The 21,970-nt window shown below is 32.2% G+C and overlaps 2 protein-coding genes across 3 annotated transcripts; one reads left to right on the top strand and one right to left on the bottom strand.

Annotated features, from left to right (window-relative positions):
• Positions 1 to 1,949: 1,949 nt before the first annotated feature.
• On the top strand, positions 1,950 to 5,023 carry LOC107959274 (RNA-binding protein Y14). Its single transcript, XM_016895280.2, has 4 exons — positions 1,950 to 2,378; positions 3,595 to 3,731; positions 4,186 to 4,337; positions 4,689 to 5,023. The coding sequence occupies exons 1-4, from the start codon at positions 2,114 to 2,116 to the stop codon at positions 4,732 to 4,734; spliced, it is 600 nt and encodes a 199-aa protein (XP_016750769.2). The 5' UTR covers positions 1,950 to 2,113; the 3' UTR covers positions 4,735 to 5,023.
• A 170-nt stretch (positions 5,024 to 5,193) lies between these two features.
• LOC107959273 (rho GTPase-activating protein 7) lies at positions 5,194 to 18,682 on the bottom strand. 2 transcript variants are annotated; one of them, XM_016895278.2, is made up of 22 exons: positions 18,142 to 18,682; positions 16,850 to 16,886; positions 16,254 to 16,330; positions 15,657 to 15,727; positions 15,504 to 15,582; positions 15,252 to 15,396; positions 15,020 to 15,139; positions 14,093 to 14,170; positions 13,929 to 13,984; positions 13,779 to 13,848; positions 13,112 to 13,199; positions 12,477 to 12,720; positions 11,937 to 12,158; positions 10,692 to 11,039; positions 9,349 to 9,398; positions 9,014 to 9,074; positions 8,843 to 8,926; positions 8,113 to 8,226; positions 7,864 to 8,033; positions 6,897 to 6,966; positions 5,816 to 6,013; positions 5,194 to 5,640 (listed from the first exon to the last, which is right to left on the bottom strand). In XM_016895278.2, the coding sequence occupies exons 1-22, from the start codon at positions 18,193 to 18,195 to the stop codon at positions 5,455 to 5,457; spliced, it is 2,622 nt and encodes an 873-aa protein (XP_016750767.2). In that variant the 5' UTR covers positions 18,196 to 18,682; the 3' UTR covers positions 5,194 to 5,454. The 2 variants fall into 2 exon arrangements, with proteins under 2 accessions (XP_016750767.2, XP_016750768.2); XM_016895279.2 differs by lacking the exon at positions 6,897 to 6,966 and adding an exon at positions 7,032 to 7,101 and having other exon boundaries at positions 18,142 to 18,671.
• Positions 18,683 to 21,970: the final 3,288 nt, after the last annotated feature.

The following is a 21,970-nucleotide window of genomic DNA, read 5'->3' as shown; positions in this document are numbered from 1 at the left end:
CAAGAAATCCATGGAAAGGCTTTTAACAACGAGGAAGTGATTAGGATATTGAGTACTAGGAGTCAAGCACAGCTCAATGCTACATTCAACATCTACAAAGACATCTATGGTCATTCCATCACTAAGGTACCAATACACTTATCATCGATTCAGCAACTACACAAGGCATGTAATTTGCATTGGAACTTGGTCCATTGCAGGGTTTTCCAGGCGGTGATTATTTTTCTACATTGCGTACTGTGATACGTTGCATTCGAGATCCTAAAAAGTATTTTGCAAAGGTAAGAATGCAAAAAAGTTGAGGGATGCTATCATAAATATCAATATGGTGGCTAATTAAATCCTTAAATCAATATTGAAAATTGATTGGTGAAGCAGGTGTTACGATCAGCCATTAATCTGGAAGAGACAAATGAAGATGCTCTGAGTCGCGTGATCGTAACTCGCGCAGAAAAAGACTTGAAGGATATAAAGGAATTGTACCTGAAGAGAAACAACATTTCAGTTGATGAAGCAGTTGCGAGAGAATGGTCCGGGGACTAAAAGACCTTTATTCTAGCCTTATTAGGGGCAGACCAAAATTAACATCAACCTCTATCCTACTTTGGTTCTAAAATTATAGAGTGGGTTAGTTTATAGACTCATTTACTTAGAAAGTGAATAAGGAAATCTTTGCAATAAAGTTTGGACAAGTTAAAAGGAGTAAAGGGAGATAATGAATACACTAAACAAAATGTTTATTTTATATTAGTAAGTAAAATTATTGAAGAGTTTGTCAACTTAACTTCATAATTTTTTTCTCGAAAAAATAGAAAATTCTTTAAAACAAAATTAAAATTAAAGATTATTGATAAATATTTTGATGCAAATAATAGTTAAATAAGTTTTATATTTAATGGATTCATTGGTATATATATTTTGCATTAGTGCATCCACGATATTACTTCATTAATGTTATGAATAAAAAAATATTATTTATTTGTTTGTTAATAAGGTGGTATGATGAAATTTATTGATTCACTTTATGATTCTCTAAAACCCAACCTATCCAAATATAGACAGAAAATAATTGATCTCTTAGAAAATATCATCGGTTTAGAAATAAGTTAAACTTTGTGAATAATTTTATCCATCTATTTTTAAGTTTACGATATATTATTTTTATGTATATTATATGAAAATTAAATCTTAAAAATATTATAAGTAAATATTAAAAAATATTTTTTTATGTTTAAAATTTTAATTACAATATATGAAATTAATAAATATTAAAAAATAATATATATTTTAAAAAAATGTAAAACAAGATTATGAAAAAACTTTAACAAAATTTAATATGCATATTTGGAATAATGTTAATATTATTAAGGGTGAGCAAAATTTAATTTGACTAGAAAAAATTAAAATCTTTTTCGAATTTTAAGTTAATCAAATTGAGTTATTCGAGTTATTCAGTTTTTTCGAGTAAACTCAAATAAATAATTTAAGTTTTGAGTTTGAGTAAGTTGAATTTTAGAATTAAGATAATTCAAATAATTGATTGGTGTAATTATCCCTTTGGTATCTATTAATTTTGAAAAATAGCAAATTAGTTTCTCTCAACAAAAATTACAAAAATAATTAAAATAAATTTTAAAATTTAAATATTTATAAAAAAATTCCAAATTATATTTTAAAATATATTTATAAATTAAAAAACTAAATTTTCTAAAAAAATTCTAAACAATATATAAAAAATATAAAAAAATTTTAAAATAATAAATTTGGAGATCTAAATAAGTAAATTAACAATTCAAATTTATCATATTTTTATTTTTTATAATGAGATTAATGTTTAAAAAATTATATTCACTTAATTTAATTTAAATTTTATTTTTTATTCAATTAGAAAATTTTAAAATAAAAATAAAATAATAAAATAAAACTTATGAATAGATTAATTCAAAATTATTTTACTCATTCCATCATTTCCATTTCATTACGGATAATGAAACTTAACTTCCCCCCTATAAATATAAAAACCTCGATCAGCTTAATCCTCTCTGGCACACCCACGAAAATTTACACATTCTAAAAGGGAAACAAACAAATATACGCGCGTACAGATCACCGGATGGCGAGCGGTGACGTGGAGGCCGTGGATTTTGAACCGGAGGACGATGACCTCATGGACGAGGACGCCGCCGGCGATGCCTCCCCTCAAGCTCCCTTGCCTAAGCTCAAGTCCGCCATCACTGGCGCCGCTTCCACCTCTCTTTCTGCTCATAAGAAGACCAAGGGTCGTGGCTTCCGTGAGGACGATGCTGACCGCCACTCCCGTCTCGCCTCCCGCGACTTCGAGTCCCTCGGCACTGACGGCGGCCCCGGTCCCCAGAGATGTTAGTCCCTTCATTAAACCCTAATTTTTCTCTCCCTGCTCACTTATATTGTTTCATTTTGTTTGATTTTCTAGGGTTTTATTCTTATTTTTTTGCCCTACAAAACAAGATGATTACGAAATTGCTTTCATTTTTGCTGTATGGAAGTTACTCTTAATTTCATAACAAAATTGGGTTTGAAATTAGTTGGGAATTTGATAGTTTTCGCTTAATGCTGAACCTTGAGCGGGTTTCTGATTTTTTTCTGGGTTATATGAAATATCTTCACTCTCGGAATATAATGTTAATTTTTCTACTAATTATTTATTCACTACCGGTTGCTAATAACACGAATTCAGAAGCTCTCCAGTTCATGATTTATTAGGTTATTCCAGAATCAGACTTTAAAAATGATTCGTTTTATGGACTGTTTAAACTTCCTAACCTTTTGAATGTTGGATTTCTAACCGCAACTACCTTGACTTATTCAATGTGGATAGTTTCTAACTACGTTGTACTTTATACGAACCCTTAATTAAGGAGAAATGCTTTATTATTTTTATATCGAAGATCTTTAATGATGAGTTTGATATGTTCATCTCGTTCAAGAGACTAGAACAAAGTATAGTGGACGATTCTTAATGAATTTTATGGCCCACAGTTTACGTGTGTCCCACAATACTAAGGTGTATTTGTTTGTCAGATGGTTAATATATCTAAAGCGGCGCATTTCTAGGCTTGGATATTAGACATAATCAGTTTGTAATTTCCAAGAAAATTAGACATAAGTCGTTTGTAATTTTTGGGCTTGGTTATTAGACATAATCCGTTTTTAATTGTTTTCCAAAGTACAATAGGAATTTGTATTAAGAATTAGAGAAAATTAAATAAAAAGTATTTAGCATCTTATAGAAATTCCTCTTGATTTCAGAGGATTTTTAAAACGTGGATGTATATATATTCTTGGTTGATCGTTGAGGTTCATTTTGCTCCATTACCAAAAGCATGGTACATTTTCTAAAACCAAACCATACTCCATTAGATCTATCTGGCAATTTTAAAGTTTGTGGGCACCCTTTCGTTTCTTGCTTGATGCCAATGTAACTCAACTTGTAGAACATAGTAGATAAAAGCAATCATTGCAAGAATAAAAAAAATATTTTCCTTTATGTTTGTGAAATCTTGTACTCTTCTTCTCAATGATAATATTCGTTTATTCTCATTAATAAATGTGCAGCTATTGAAGGATGGATTATTTTGGTCAGTGGTGTACATGAGGAAGCACAAGAGGATGATTTGCACAATGCATTTGGTGAATTTGGTGAGATCAAGAATTTGCATTTAAATCTTGATCGTCGCACTGGATTTGTCAAGGTAATCAACTTAATAAATTTTTGCTCACTTTATGACCATTATTTTGTGCAATGATGTACTTTTTAACTTTTGTTTTTGGTGGTCGAACTTTTCACATTGCTTATTTTTCTTATGTATTCATGAGTATGCTTCTGCATGTATATATTGTATTGTATATATTTTGTCTATTTATATCTGTATGTTCAATGTTTATCATATTGCTTTGCCCATAGAGAACGTTGATTCAGTTATACCGCAAGACATCAAGCAATTCAGTGCTTCTAACCATTTTTTATTGTTACTTAAAACTAGCTCGACACATTTTAATGTCTTTATTTCATAGCATTGGACTATTGGTTGAAGATAAAAGAGACAAATGACTATTCTTTGACAAACTTTTGAATTCTTTTAATGTCTTTTCATAATATTGTGTATTTTTGTTCAAGTAGAATTAATGCGAGTGTTTCTAAATTAGGGATATGCATTGATTGAGTATGAAAAGTTTGAAGAAGCGAAGAATGCCATATCCACGATGGATGGAACAGAACTTCTTACGCAGACTATCAATGTCAATTGGGCCTTTAGCAATGGGCCCAGTACTGGAGCCTTCAAAAGAAAAAATTTACGGTTTGTCTCTATTAATATGCTGCTGAGTTTGGGTTGATACTTAAATATATAAATTATAAATGGTGAAAGGATGATCTTCGTTCAACCCGCCTGAACTTTTTAAGTTAGATGGATTGAACCATTTAATTCTTGGAATTGAAGCAACCGAAATTTGAATGACTTGAGTCTAAGATGACCTGAAGCAAGAAGCAATCTACCCTACCTAAGCACAACCCAGCTTAACTCAAACCTAGATGCCAAGTGCCAATCATGCCCGAATCTTGAAACCATTTTTACTGCTGCTTTCCTTAGGTGCAAAATGAGTATACGAGGGGACCTAACAATACCTTTTTACCTTGTAAAATTTTGCAGATCTGGGCGATCACATCGCTCGAGGAGTCCCAGGAGAAGATACTAACTTGTTTAGCTCTATATTGAGGGCGGATTATAACAAGAGAAGATGGTGTTGAAATTTAATTTACTGAAAACCCGGATTTGTATTTGTTTTCGGCTGATGAGTGATGTCTTATTCCTCTTATGGTGGCTCAAATCTGAGCGGTGATTGCGCTTGGTTTTACGGTGCGGCTTTTTGGCGTTTGACGTTTGACAATTTGAAGTAATGCTTCTTGCTAATTGTAATTTTTTTTATTGTTTCTATGATATACTGAGACATCTTTTTGTTGGTAACCTATATACATTTGGAATTATGTAAGGTTTTTTTTTTTAAATTCTGACGTAGTGTTTGGCCATAAGAGCTGATTCTATGACCAGATAAAATTCTACCAATGAAAGCCGCGAGACGGTGAGTTGACATAGGCTCAGCCACTTCGTATGCATGTTAGCAGTCTCTAATGATAATACAAAATAGCGCTCAAAATGGGAAAAACGTTTTATCTTCAAAGATATTCGTTCAGATACATACATACATGCATACCTCCTAAGCTCCATATGCTATCCACAATGTTACTGGTTTTCTTTACAATGTCCCATAAAAAATTTAAAACATTCTGATTACAACTCCGATCACCTTCACAAACCAAAGGGAAAAAAAGAGAGTAAAAGATAAGAAATGAGATTACATGCAACAAATTAGGATGTACAACAACACGAGACAACATTGCTCCTCCAGATTCACTGGTTAGTTCCAAGGGGGTGATGATGATGGTTTGTATAAAAATTCCTGAGAGGATGTTCCATAGTTCAGATCAAGATTGTGAAGCTGTTCTATCAGTTGGGAACGCCTTTCCTTGAAAAAGTCGAGACGTGTTGTTAATTCTACCAGAGCCGATGAAGCTGCTGACGGATGTCTTGTATAATCAATCACCTGCAAATCATAGCAGATTCAGTATCTACTAACTATTCTATACAATAGTTGATCAGGTATAAGCCAGATTGTTCGTATGATTAGATTCTGATACTAGTTTTCCAATGGTCAAATTTTAAAAGTAGGCAAAAATATGTCACCTACAGAATAGAAACAAGCAAACAGTCAGTGTTACCTCTGCTGCTCTTGAAGTGGATGGGACAGAGGCAGAAGTAACCTCATCCATAGACATATTTACGGACAGCTCAGTACTTTTTGAGTCACTCAAGCTTGTCAACTCCATAAATTGCTTTCGTGTAGGCTGCTTGCTGCTGTTTCCAACTGCCAATTCCTGTCCTTTTACATTCCTCCAGTCTGGCCCTAGCAAACTCTCCTGCAAACAGTTTTTAAAATGCACATTTAGAGTGGATAAAATGAGGACCGAACATCAATATATATTTAAAGTGATAGAAGTAGAACGACCAAGAAGACATGGAGATAGAAAAACATAGCAAGTTCAAAGGAAATCATAGCACAGGTACTGATGCGGAAAAATTAAAAGTACTAACACCGTTCTGTGCTCATCATCAGTTAACTTTCATTGTCATCACCAATAAAACTCCTTAATCCATGGCAAACATAAGTTGGACAAGCATCAGTCAATTTTACATGCAGAGAAAACATCTCCAGAGCAAAGGGCTTACTACTTGAAAATAAGTATAACCTTAATGAAACAAAGTTTGGTCAAGGGGGAAAAATAGCACAAGAAATTTTTACACTAAAAAGCTTAATTCGAGCACGAGCATGTAAATTGAGTAATCAAGCAAGCTTGAATATTTTGATTTATCCCAAGCTTGAGCTAAGTTTCATGTTGAGCTCAAGCTTCACGTTATTAGAGCTCAGGTTTGCTGATTACAGCCCTAACTATATTCTCCTACAAAAAGGTATCCTCTGTAAGGTGAAACACAGGTACTCATGAACAAACACATATATAATTCAGCAGTATTGGCTCATCAACATTCCAACAATAATGACAAACAAACATTATGATCGTTTTCATGTCCAAGAAGAATATAAAAGGACAAACAGCCTTCAATGTCCCAATTAAACTAGGTCAAACGGCTGGGCTAGGCTGATTTATATTAATACTACGAGAAACAAAATAGTAAAATGATGAAAGCCAGCATGATCTAATTCTTAGAATTTATCCTCAATGAAATTTCATTTCAATCAACCAAGACGCATAGGTTTTTTCCAAAAACATAATGAAGACGTACCTCTGTTCTTTGTTTCCGTTCATGATTAACAAAAGCAAGGGTTGTATCAAAATCTTGCTGAAGAAATCTCCTACAAAAATATACACATTTTAAGCACAAGGAAAAGAACTCAATAATAAAATTATTGAGTTTCAACTCTGTTCTTTGTTTCCTTTCATGATTAACAAAAGCAAGGGTTGTATCAAAATCTTGCTGAAGAAACCTCCTACAGAAATATACACATTTTAAGCACAAGGAAAAGAACTCATACTAAGATTATTGAGTTTCAACTCTTCAGCAGACAAATATTATAAGCATATACTGTTTACCATTTTGGGTAGTTCTACAGTGCCTAGTAAAAAGTTCATAAAAAATGATAAAAACAATATCTAAATCATCAATCAGTAGAAACCCTTCAAAATCACCATATTAGATGTAATAACTACCACTTCAAAACAAAAAACAAAAAAAACCATTCATACCCATCCAGTAAAAGATTTCTTCCTCTCCGAGATTTGGTTGTTTTTTTCTAAAAACATCTGGTAGTAACCCACATCCCTTCCAAACATCAAACCAAGCCTAATCAGTAATTAGCTAGTATAAAGATGGCTCTCCTCCCACACTACACTCAACAAGATCTGCCTATAAGAAAGTCTATTTTTCAAGATACATAAGAAGTCCATCTTCTTAAGGGCTTGAATTCACCTTGACAGCCAAAGAACTTCAAAAAGACCTTGACTAAAATTATATGTTGGGTTTCAGATCCTCAAGAGGTAGCTCGAAAGATAACTCCTAATGCAAGGAACTAACATTTGGAAACAAGTCAGGTGATAGGAAATTTGAAATCTTAATCCAGTACTGAAATATGTACTTCAATTGGTTCCTAGATATCAATCATTATAACCTCATGAATCTGCCATGCAATGCTAGTAAGTTTAGGCAGAGAAAGCTTAGGAATCAAATGAACAGAAAGATTCCAATAACTCACTGTTGAGAATTATGATTTTGGACATGTTGGTAATGGTCACATGCATCAGATATGGAACCATAATGATGCTGCCGTTGCTGATTCAGCTGCTGGTGGAGTTCTGCAACTTTCTGCTTCAATCTAGCCACATCAGCTTCGGCAAGAGCAATCTCCTCAAGCTCAGCCCTCGTCTTTACATCAATTTAAGTTATAAGAATGAGGAATGCTAAATTTATAAAAAAGAACAATTCTCTTGAAATCAGTACCAACCTTGGAATCTATTCCGCGGGAGTTAGGAAATTGTCCTGCTGACATGCTCAATCCAACTTCAAGGGCAGCTCTAAGATCCCTTTCAGCTTGCAGCTGCTCTTGCAATCTACAGACCTACATAGTAATTTACAGGTAAGTAGGAACACAAATTTAGGAACATAATTTTCAAGAAAAATCATTTCTTGGAAAGAAAGAAGATTGATGTTTGTTCACAGTTACAGATTCTGCACAATACTTTTAGTTCAAACAGTATCCAAACTATTACCCTCATAATTGTTCTGTGCATGCATAGTTGCAGAAAATAAATTCAAAGTATAACTATTTTTAGGTAAATGCAAGCCACAAAACCACCTAGCATGACCATCTGCAGAGTGATTTTCATCCAATCTTCTAAGCAGCTTTTATCAGTTCAAAAACCCTCACTTGCCAAAGGCATTTTTTATTGGATGTATGTAAGGAACAACTGAAGAAATTTGCAACTTCATGAGCCTGTTGTGTTGTTAGTATCCAGAAAATTTTAAGACCTCCTCCAATAGAATAATTAGAATAAGGCAAAATATATAGAACTAATTCCTCACTAAAGCAAACAAGAAATATATAGAAATGGGCCTAAGTAAAGCACATAGTACTAATCCAAAATGATCACAAACAAGAAATTTCTAAGACTCAATTCCTTGCCGAACATGTAATACTAATATCTAAGGAATAAAAATAGGTAAGAAAGAAATACATCTTGCTCAAGTGCCAAGCGACGTTCATGCAATGCTTGTTTTCTTCTTTCCAAGCTAGCTTGTAAGATTGCATTTCCTCTAGCCTACAAAAATAATAAGCAATCTGTCAGTGGAGACAAAATCTATTTCTCTGGTCAAGCATATTATGATTTCAAAAAGGTAGTGCTTACCTCTTTTGCAATACGATGTTGAAGATCATTCTTAGTGATTTCAAGCCTCTGTATAGCAAGCCTAGAAGAAAAAACACCAAATACATCAGATGTAAGATATTTTTAGACAATTTCAATATAAGAACTCAACTGCACACTGTTTTAACAAAATGGCATCATGCAACACTATCAAGTTAAAAGTAGTAGGCAGATTTTAAGATGGACTAAGATTCATGCTTGTGCTAAGCAAGAATTGCAAAAACACAAAGCCTGAGTAAGTTTTCAAATGCAGAGATACTAGTTAAAAGAAATCCAAATAATAAAGCAGAAAGCTATAAATGTAATGAGTAACTTACTCTTCTTCACCAGAAGAATCAACAGATTCCATTGATGGTGTCTTTCTGGCCTGTATGACAAAGCAAATGAAGATTCAAGTGAGTATGGTCTTCCTCTGTCAACAGAAACTGTAAAAATAAGTAAAGCATCTCATTGCATTTCCGCATGAAACCAGAGCACATATACATCCACCAGCAAAATAAGGTACAACATTCAAGATGCACATATGCTTTACCGAGAAGCACAGTAATAGTTTGTAGAAATAGGCTTGTTCTGTTATATAGTCCAAATAAAAGATTGCAAATTATCAAAACCAAGTCATATATGTAAATTATAAATTTCTAAGAGAGGATTTTCATTAACATTTCTTTGCTAGTTGATGCAGCAGTAATATTTGCTATTTGAGTGAATGAAAATGAGCAGCCTTCCAAATAAGTCCAGACCCAAAAGAGTCAGATATGCAAGTCATTCAAATACAATTTCTAAGAAAAGAGAGGATTTTCATTAACATTTCTTTGCTAGCTGATGCAGCAATCATTTATGCTATTTGATTCCATGAAAACGAGCAGCCTTCCAAATAAGTCCAGGGCCCAAAGAATCCGCTAAGAGCACATTTTTACATGAAAGAAACCAGTGAACAACATTAAACGAGAACAATAAACGCAATGTCTGGATGGTTTGGAGCTTTATCTATTGAATGATGGAATAATTATGGCCTCGACATTGTAAGCGCTATGTTTGTTTGTTAAGCTTTGCATGCAGGGTTTGTCAAAAACAATAAAAGAAAAAGAAAGAAAATAAATTGTGTGTCATGTGATGGAAATCCTAGAATGTGGCACTGAAACACAAAGCAATGAAACTAGAACAATAAAACACTACTTCAAAAATAAGTTTTTCTTGTCTCCTTCATTATGTGTTGAAGCTAAATGACCCACACATTCTGAGACAATAAATGCAATGTCTGGATAGTTTGGAGCTTTATCTATTGAATGATGGAATACTTATGGCCTTGAAGTTGTAGGTGCATGTTTGTTTGTTAACCTCTGTAAGCAGGGTTTATAAAAAACGATAAAAGAAAATGAAAGAAACTAAACCATGACTTGTGTGATGGAAAATCCTAGAATGCAGCAATGGAGCACAAAGCAATGATACAAGAACAATAAAGCGTTTTTCTTAAGACTGCTTCAAAGAAAATTTTTTCTCATCTCCTTCGTAGGAAAGTTTATGAAGACATAGATCTTACCTACGTTAATCAACCATATTAGAATCAATTCAGAAAGTGCTTGAATAAACGTGACATGTCTAGTGCATGTAATTGAGAGATCCTTGCAATTACATAATGCATCATAAAACGGTAACTCACATTGCTTCTTCCCCAAAATGTAGATCTCTTTGCGTTAATACTGGAGCCTCTAGCTTTACCAACTGGCTTCTCAGTAGAAGATTCAAGTCCAGGCACTGATACAGGATGGCTAGGATGCATTGAAGACAGAATCTCACCCATTGATCGGTAAGATTCACCAGTAGGTAACACACTTGGAACATCTATCTCATTAATTGGATTTTCATTTCCTTTATCTTGCCTGCCATGTTCCTCAAGTTGAGGGTCAGGATCTCTCATCTGCAATGGATCTGCAGATAAGCTTGAACTCTCAGCCTGAGTATTATTGTTTCTAGGGGACACAACATCTGAACCATCATCCCCAAATGCCTGTACACAGAAAATGGATTAGTTAAGGGATTAACACTCAAGTTCTCCAACAACCTATAACACAAAAACGGAAAGGCTTTCCGATACATAAGATTTTACAAACTCTTTTTCCTTCTTAAGGCAACAAAACATGATTAATACAGTTTACGTTATGAAATTATTTACGCTGAAGTTCTACTAATTAAACCTCACTGTTTTTCATGACATAGAGATGATAAAGCCATTTAAAAACTACACACTCCAGCTGAAATCACTCGAATTCTATGAATAGTAAGCCCTTCCATATCTTCATGGATTTTCAATTTATCCTCTTTGAAATTATCATCAAATGAAGCCATCTAAAAACTACACACTCCAGATGAAATCACTCAAATTCTATGAATAGAAGCACTTCCACATCTTCATGGATAATCACAAGCCCAGATACTTCTTGCTTGTATGGCATGAAAGAGAATCTCAAAAGAATCAATATTTGCGTATGAAACCCATCAACTTCCCAAGTCCAACACATCAAATAATTCTTAACTACTTTCCGCATCCAAGATATCCAGATATCATTTCTTAACATTGATCATTGCAACATCATAATAGTTCTCCTGTAAGTCATTGCATGTTTGTGCAAAGGTTTCCATGGGATGGGTCAAGCTGACATAATGAAAACTTGAGCTAAACCTTAGCAAGGTCTGACATGGCCCAGCAACCAGCCATTCGTATTTTAAATTAAAGAACTTCATTTGTTAATATAAAAAAATAACAATATCCTCAGGCCAGAATTGGGACTAAAGAGTCATTTCCATGCCCAGCGGGCCAGGCCCCTAACCGGTTGACAATTCAAGTGTGCAGCCATTGATGTATAATCCTTATGTTTTTATTTTAGAGAAAGGGGATAAAAGGAACCTTGCAGTCATAGAGATCACTGCCCACATAACCACTGCTTTCACTTAATTTCCCACTGAGAACACGTGAAGGATCTTCATCTGTGTCCGGACTGGCTTCATTTTCTGCATCATGGTAGCCATTGTCTTTCATATCTGGATTTTCATCATCACTCGAATCTTCACTACCACTATTGTCAACCCGAGAATCAGCTGATATAGAACATCTTTGTAGATTTTCATCCTGAAACAACAAAAATAATCACACAAATAGGCCATATGAAAGGAGCTCTAGTGTACAGGTTTATTGCAAAGGTTAACAATATTTAAAACTATAATGATGAGAAAGAAATTTTAGCAATCATAAGAAACAAGGATCACACAAGTTTGGATCAAATAATAATTCATGAAATGACATTGCCATCACATTTACTGCGGTTGTACTAGCTTGTTACTATTACTAAACTCATTCAAATCGTATAATTTCACTCAGCATAAGAAATCATAAAGCATTTAGATTGATATCCCATATTAAACAACAATGAAGCTGGTAGCATCTTACATCAAAAATATTCTCATACTCCTCCAAAAGGGTTGCAATGATGGCTTGAGCATTATTAGCAGCATTTGCAGCAGCAAGAAGCTGCGCAGAATTATCACCAGTAGCATCAAAGTCATCCTCCAACTCACATTCACCAGCTAATAAAGGGCGTAAAAGCAAGGGGGCCATGCAAGCAGCTACAGCAGATGGAGTCATTCGATTCTCATTAGAATGGGATGAGATTGTATGCATCATCTTCAGAATCCTACAAAATGATGCATATCAAGTTAACAACTTCAGAAATATAAATATATTACTAAAATGTTGGGGAAACTGAAAATACTTCAATCAATCCACTGCCACCGTAAATGCCATACTTTCTTATCAAAGAAAGTGAGATCAGGAAAATAATCTTTTCTGCATTCATCTCTCATGTCTCATGTCAACAAGATGACTACAATTCATGCAGTGTTCACATTATCAAATAAATAAATAACAAAAACAAATATTTATTTTATAAAATGCATAGTTTTCAAAAAAATTAAAAACTCAATCATAAGAACTTTTAATCACAGGAACACCATAAAGCTCAACAGAAGCAAATATGTGGGAAAAAGTAATAACATGTAATGTTAGAAAGTGACAGGGAGATGTACCTTTGTAACAGGCGACGGTTTGGTTCAGGAAATGTCTCAAATATCGCAGAGCACATTGCACTTATCCGAGCTTCCTTCCGATCAATTTCTTATCCAATGAAAACAGAAAGTAACAGTATTAATTATTACAGAGATGTTTCCTCTAATACAATTATGAAGAAACAAAAGAATCAAAGAACTATGGGGACAGAACTTTATGCTTAACATAATGAATATGATATATTATACAGTATAGCAGCTGCACAAGTGCACCCCGAAAAGATGTACCAGTTGCACCAGACTGGAATCAAACAGAAACCATAAAAAGCTGATGAAAAATTATATTTCTTAAAGTTCAAAAGCATAGAAGCTTGTTCATTCAAGTCCAATCATTTCATGCACAAAAAAAGAATTAGAGAGTGACAGTGTGAATGCTATTCACTCTAGGCTAGCATGTCAATATATCAACTCAGCACGCAATAACTCATAGGTACAGGGTAAAGCGAGCACGTGAAGCATCATAACTTCATAAGCCAAGATTGTACTTTTTGCTTTAACTATACATATAATGCACCAAATTTTGCCCCAAGAATACACACATCTTAAGAAGGTATTTATAAAATTTGTTTTAAAAAAAGCCCACATTCAGAGAAAACGTGGAAATAAGAAAGCAAAGAGTTCAACATACTGTAAGCCTCCAACAATGCAGTACAGCAGGATGCAGGAACTGGGGATGAGGGTAGCTCCCTTAGAACATGCTGTGGATCAAACAACTTTCATGACTAAGGAATATGAACATGAATCTGATAATAAATGATATAATGACTGACAATGCTACCTTTACACAGTCTCCCACAACATGAGCATCCTCATCAGAACCAAATTCAGTCTTGCCTATGTTATGAAAAGATGACATGTAAGACAGCATTTGAATAATTGAGACCCAGATATACAAATATGCAGATGTGCTAAAACAACAATCAATTTGAAATGAAGAGATACCCTGTTCATATTCTTGAACTCTGCGATCAACCTCCTCAACATCTGCAGACTGACGCAGAATTCCCTCAACTTTAGTTCCTGTTGCAGAAACAATATTATAAGTGAAAAGAAAATAGTAATAAAGAAGCAAGAAATTTCCCAGTTTGTTCTTCCGCTAGTACTAAGTTTAACAAGCTCAACCAGCTCATGAAGTTTAAATACAAATCCTGACTACTCTAACTTGAAGGAAAAAATGCAACTTGTTTCAGAAATTTCCCAGTTTGTTCTTCCAAGATGACAGCTCAGAAAATCTAACATAGAATGAGGTAAAAATTAATAAATTATCAAAAGGATGTTTGTGCATAACTTTCCCCTAAGTTCATCAAAATTTCGCATTACAACTGAAAAAGCAAACTGCTAAAGGATCTTAATTTTCAACGCACGGGGAGGCCTAGGACCCCATGTTACACAAAATAAAAAATCAGCAGCCAAGTGGGAAAAGAAAAAGGAGTAAAAAGGATTTATATTGCCAGTTTCATTTTACTCCTAAGTAATTTCGCTTAAAGCAACACCGATTTTACAGGAATTGCAATCTGATTATTTGTGCATGCATGGGTGACAGCCCAAAGCCACACAACCACTTCTTTCAGACTATTTGCAATCTAATAGCATGCAAAGAGAAAACATAAATAACACAAATACTTACAGAAGCATACAGTTTTACTACATAAAGCTTGTACTCCTAAGCGCTAACAAAATGGATGGTCAGGCAGCTTCCCTAATGTTAAGATCACAAGAATATAACCTCTGGATGCTTAAAAAAACCAATTCCAAAGATTAAGAATACACTTTTCTAGACAACTGTCCATGAGAAAAACTTCACTTTCCATCAGTGGAAAAAACAGCTCAAGTAACAAAAGTAATAATCAATTTAAAATCATCATTTACCAAACTTCTCAAGAAATCGCAGAGCTTTCTCTAGGAATGATGGGGTCCCGTCAATATCTTCAAGCGCAAGCAAAATTGGTCTTCCAACAACCAATGATTTAGCAGTGCGTTTGTCTCTCCCTAAGAAGAATGCAAAAATCTAACAAAAATAAGTAAAAGAAATGCAGAAGAATAGGTCAAAAAGGAATGATGAACATCAAATAAATTTAAGAAGAAACTACGGGGAACAAACATTGATGGAATGACCCTTCAATTGTATCAGTTGTGTCACTTCGGAAAATCCCATTGTGTCCCATGACAAGTGCAGCACTTGGTGCTTGTGTAAGGGCATGTTCTAGAGCTGTCTTCCACTCATACAAATCCTCTGATGTCTCTGCCTGAATTTAGCAAGTAACAAGGTATTAGCATCTTGAATTCAAATATGTCCAGAGAAACAAATACCTAAAATAATAGCCGAAACAATAGTCAATTACACATGATACACCTTAAGAGTGAAAGCCCGTCCATCACGCCCATCAGGAAACAACACAGTCAGCAACTTTTTATCTTCTCTAACAACAACACTGCAAACAAGAGGAACTATAAGCAAGACATTTGTGACAAACCATAATAGAAAATATACAATGATTATCCACACCTTCCGGAATTGTTCAGGTCAATACCCCCCAAAGTCAAATTAACTTCACCACCTCTTTGTGGTAGGGCACTCTGCAAGAAAATTAAAGCAATAAGCATTTGTTTCAATTAACTCATGATTTGTTTCAATTAACTCATGAAAGCAAACTTTTAATGAACATTCGAAACATTAGAAGGCAATGATCAGATTGTCCTTCTCTCTTTTATAGCATAGCACATCAAGAAGTGAGAAAATCTAAAATAACTGTATCGCACGGTGTTACATACAATCAATCATATCCAAATCTCCGTATTACATGTACAAAATCCTGAATGATTTAAAATATGCCATTAAACCATTCCAACAGGTGAAACATTGAAAAGACATGATGTGTGCATATGCATAAAAAGTGAGGGAAAGAAACAACTAAAATATTGAATATGATACAGCACCAATAAACATCACACAACTATGAACTTAATGATCAGACAACAGATCCTTAACACTAGCATGTATTGGCAGTATGTAGAAATTAAAAATCAGTAGAACAGAAAATTAGGGAAATTATAAGCCATATTATAATTTACTAAAATTATGGAAACAGTGGTAAGCACTAACAGGATCACTTTTGAAGAACACCAGGGAAGTGCGTGTAAGGATAAACCATCTCTTCTTCCAAGACTTCCAACCGATCCCTGCAGAAGTTCAACACAAACTTATAAAATAATTTTAGACAAACTATTTTGATATCTGAATCAAAGAATAAACATAATCATAAAAGCAGGACCCAGACATCAGAATAGGCGGTTAAAAGTGTATCGGAAAAAATTAATGCAGATCTCAATTTTAACAAATATTAATATGAAAGATGGATGTCCTCCGAAATTTAAAGATAATGGAGTAAAAACAAGATTCTTCACTTCAAGAATGCATTGTGCAAAATTAATACTGATACTACCACTAAAGAAGAACAAACACTCGAACATGGTTTACCAAGAAGACAGACATACAAATATGTGCGTCCCAAATAAACAACTTGCTTTTCCTTATCTTTATAAATAAAGACAATTATTCCTTCAATAATTAAAATAAATAGATATAACTATTACTTATACATGTACAAGATATGGACATGGTAAACTTTTGATGCAAGTTATAATCATGAAAAGAATTTAAAGATGGTGAAGGAGACAGCGATGAAAAACTTTACAAACCTTTTGAGGATATGAAAAGAGGGCCACTCTTGAAAACCTGTGAAACTTCACATGTCAATCACCAAAAACAAAAACCAAATGTCTATTATAAAACTAATTATACTCTTGCAGAAAGAGATTTTAATCAATTCAAGGGAGCAGATACAACACGTGCAGCATTGGAGGTAAGTCTAAAACTCAAAATTTTAATGTTACACTATCAGCTAATCCTATGCTAATCTCTCAAAAATGAGAAACTACAGATTGAATTGATTAGACAATGATTATTGCTAATGGACAAGGTTGTTTTTCTCAAGAATTATAAACTACCTTATAGTTGTGCCAACACATGGATTTACCAGCTGATATTAAGATGTGACTACAGAAAGGAAATCAATTCAATGTCATACAAAGCAGCTTGGAAAATATATTACATTGTGGACAATAATTTGAGGCATTCAAAATCCGTAAGACACTGATATCTCTAAGACACAGTGGAAGAAGATATTACACTTTACATCTCTCAAAAGAAATGTAGCAGTGGGAATGGAATGAAGTGCAAATTCATATATTTCAAAAACATATATTGGCCAAATTTCCTATCTTCCTCCACAATTTTTTTTTCCTTATCTCATGTGATCTACCCATCTTGATTTCATTTAATTTTACACCATGCTTTTTAAGTCACTAAATATATACTCAATAGTATGACAAATTCTCTTTGTAACACAACAAAAAGCTGATGTTGCATGATCGTCCAAGCCCAATTAAGGAGATGGGAAGAAAGGATTTGAGTCATGCATGCCGTTATAATTTTTGTAAGGGTACAAAATTCGTAAGCTAAAAAAAAGTTATATATTGAAACAAGGAAAACACAAATTTTAGTTTAGCTATTTACATAGAAATTTCACAATTAAAATCTCTAGTAAAATTTTAAATGCTTCCAGTGACCTCTCATATGATCAGAACAACGTTATTAACCTATGTATTTCAAGTTTTCGAAATTCTGGCTACAGCAATTCTCTTAAACGCGTTTCCTTCTTTCAAATTGAATGATATTAATATTACTAAAAAACAGCTGAACTGAAGTTCAATTTAAAAATCTGAAAAAATAAAATAACTTCTACCAAAAATAGTAATGTAAACCCTTAATCAAAAGTTCATTACCTATAACATCATTATCAATCCAAAAAAAAAAGCACAAAACAATAGAGATCCCCAAAACTTCCTTTTTATTCACATTCCATTTTCGCAGAAACAAAAACAAAAAATAAACTAAAAAATAAAAGAAAAAAGAGTAGAAAATATGTTACCGTGTTTGAGGCTCCCCCTCTGGGCCGCTCGAATGCCGCTAACGAAGCCGACATTTTCGCAGATTAACATTGAAATATACAATCAACCAAAAAACAAAGTACCCAAAAAAAATTCCTCCGCATTTCAACTTCTCAGCGATTCACTCGATGTTGGACATTGAGTCAACACAATAGATCGAGAAGTTAACTCGAATCGAGGCAAGATCCAAAAGCTTAGGGCAAATAATAAACCAGCCTTTAGGCTTAGGGTTTTTCCCTTTTCAAAAAGGAAAAAAAAAGATTAATGGAACAATAAAGAACAATCAATCACCAACCAGAAGAACTACCACACTCCATAAATTTAAAAATTATTTATTCACCTAAATAATACCTTTCACCTCTATTATTTTTTTTATTTTTCTGTCAATTTTTTTAAAATTTAATAGTTTATAAGTATATAACAATATATTTTTAAATTTTATTTATTTTGGATTAGATAGAAAGCAATAGTGGTTGTCGTAGTAATATGGAAATCTGAGAGAAGGTTTGCTTTCCACTTACTTCACTGGTTTTGGAGAGATAAAATAGTGAAGGGCTACGGTTGTCTACACTCGGTTTTAGACTTATTCCAAACTAAATATATTTTGTATTGTTTTTGTTACATTTAACATTTAATTGCGATTAATTCAATTGATACGATATCGCAATTTTCAACTAAATTGTAAAAATTAAATAAAAATATTATTTAGTATAAAATTTAATATTTTAAATAAATTTTAAAAAGTTTAATGATGTAAAAAACCCTCAAACTTTTTTAAAAAATATTTTTAAATCTCTACTTTTTTTTTACACTTATTTAGAAACTTTCAAAATACATTAAAATGTCTCTTAAACCTTTTCAAAAAAAAGTAATTAAACCTCTACTCTTTTTTCATTCAATTGGGTACTTGAACTTTCAAAATGCATTAAAAAAACTCTCTAACTTTTTCAAAAGTAATTAAACCACTACTTTTATTAAAAATTTTAAAAAATTAAAATCAATAAAAACTACAACTCTTATTAAATTTTAATAAAAATTCAAATAGAAAAAATATATATGTAAATTGTAAAATTTTATAAAAATCATAAAAAATTATAAAATATATAGAAATATAAAAAAATTATAAAATTTTATAAAGTTGTAAGAAAATTATACAAAATATAAAGAAATATAAATTTTGTAAAAAATTATAAAAAAATATCGTACAAAAGAAGTATTTTATAATTTTTTTATAATTTTTTTTTCATTTTTTGCCACATCATCTTATATAGCGACACGTGATGACTTTAATTGAAAAAAATTAAGGGTTGTTAATTTTTTATTATTTTTTAAAATTTTACTCTCTTTTTTTCACGCTTTTTATAAAAAATTCTATTTTTAATAAATTGTAATTTTTTATATTTTATTAAATTTTAATAATTTTTCTAAAATTTATTGTTTTTTTATAATTTTTAATAAGAGCATAGGCTTAATTGTTTTTTTTTTAATTTTAAGGATCTTTTTGTTGCATTTTGAAAGTTCAAGTATCAAATTGAGTGAAAAATAAAAGCAGGGATTTTTTGAGAGCCTTTTTGATGCATTTTGAAAGTTCAAGTACTCAATTGAGCACAAAAAAAAAGACAAGCTTAATTAATTTTTTTGAAAAAATTTGAAGACTTTTTACATTCTTAATATTTTAAAGAACGATTATTAAATTAGTATATAAATAATAAGATGTGAACATGTTTCAAACTAATAAGAGAAATCACGGGATGAGTAAAATTTTAATTTCAAAAAAAAAATATTTATTTCAAGATAAAAATAATTAGAAATCATATTTAAATATATTTCAAATAAACATTTATTTGAGAAGTTTGATTTTTTAATAAGACGATAATAGACTCGTTTTCATTTTCTTTAGGTAGCTCAAAAATTAAAATGCATTTATTTTTTGCAACACCTAATTTATGACAATCGAGCAGAAAATAAATTAGCAATACATTGTTATTAATTGAGTCCAACCAATGAGATTAAGAACTTTAAATATTATATACATATTTATACAGCACTAAAATATAAAAAAAATTAATGAAGAGTAAAACAGATAAAAATATGAAAATAATATTAATTTAAAAATATACATGTCATGAATTATTCTCAATTTTATGTTAATTATATTTTTTTTCTCTACATTAATATAATAATGCCTATACGTAAATGAAGATTTTTATCCCATTATTGTAAAAAAAATAAATTATAATTTCCCTCTAAAGTCTACTGAAAATTTTTCATCTCCCCTCAAAATTTTAACAATGTTTGAATAAAAAAATCATAAATTATTATTAAAACTATTTATGGGTTAAATTAAATCAGATGATAATTTGAATTTTTTATAAGTCCGTTCATCTATTGAAATAGCTTTTCTTTTTCTTTTTAGTAAATTTCATTATATTATCCAAACAACCAGGCTAGCTGCTGCAACATTACGAAGTACGCATGCTTACAATGGAGTGAAATAATAGAATTCACCTTCCAGTTTTAACTAAGAACTAGACTGTAATAAGTCATCTGGATATCTATAAGGTTATGCAATCTAAAAAAAACACACCTCTCATTTTCAAATTGCTACCTATTAAATATATGGAATTTGGACCAAAATACTAGATGCTACTGCACTTTATCAGTCCTGGTCTAAGTTTATTCCACACAGCTGTAATTGAATATTTGTTCAACGAAAAGGCCAACTAATCCCCTTATTTTTCAAATGTTACGACTCCAAGTGCTGTTGATATCAGCTTCGTGAGTTTCCTCCTATTCCAATTGCATCCTATTATTCATAGTGATTTTTTGAGGTTCAATGAAATATTATTCACAGTGTCTTCAACTAACCGAAATTAAAGTTCACATAATTTAACTTCATATAAGATCCAAATAGAAACATTCGTAAGCTAGGCGACTTGTTTGGCCCATATTTTAGTTTTAGTTTTAGGTTTTTTTTTTTTTTCAGGCCGGCTTACCCAATTCACTGTTAAGAAATACATAAATATTTTTTTTATATTTTAATATTTGTACAGCTTTATAATTAAATTTTAACAAACGAATTACGCCGAATCCAAATTTAAATTTTTTTAAATTCGGATCTGACCAACTGACAAACATCTCTGCATCCAAAAGCTGACTTCTTTTTTAGACTAATACAGTTCTCATATTCATCAAACACTTATTTTTGTTGGTCACGTGCCTGGAATGTAGGAAGGAAAAGGGCGGGAAATTTTGTACTGCTGTTTTACCGAAGAAAGCGGTAACCGGTCAGGTGATGCCCTGTACTTTTGTCCCCTTATGTCAATGGATTTTATCGGAATAAGGTTGTGTCTGACAACCTTTGTCTGTGACTGTTAGGGACCGTATATTACCGGTCACATCTGTCTAACGAGTTTTCCTGATCCAGCAGCTCCTTGATCCATGCTTACGGTAATTGAGTCAAACTGTAGTCGAATTGAATTTTTCATTTGTATCTTTTTACTTTGCTAAGTTAGTCTAACAGTCATTAATCTTTTTACTATTTCTATTTTAATCATCACTTTATAAAAATTTTCAATTTAATCTTCAAATTATCTGAATTTATTATTTTCATTATGCCATTAAAGCAATGGATTTTTAAAATATTTTATTTAAAACGATAGGTCCTATCATTTTTCTTTTTTTCTTTCATTCCTTTTTTCTTATTTGTTTGTACTAAACCTACTCGTTTTCATTTTCATTCGGTATGTTGTTGGCAGGCATCCTCCCAATACTAAATCAACAATTTCAACTGCAAATTTTGGGTTTCAA

The sequence above is a fragment of the Gossypium hirsutum genome, chromosome A05 (genome assembly GCF_007990345.1).
Source record: "Gossypium hirsutum isolate 1008001.06 chromosome A05, Gossypium_hirsutum_v2.1, whole genome shotgun sequence".
NCBI classification, from domain to species: Eukaryota; Viridiplantae; Streptophyta; class Magnoliopsida; order Malvales; family Malvaceae; genus Gossypium; species Gossypium hirsutum.
Note: the sequence above shows the minus strand (reverse complement) of the source record. Positions and strands in the feature narration are given on the sequence as shown.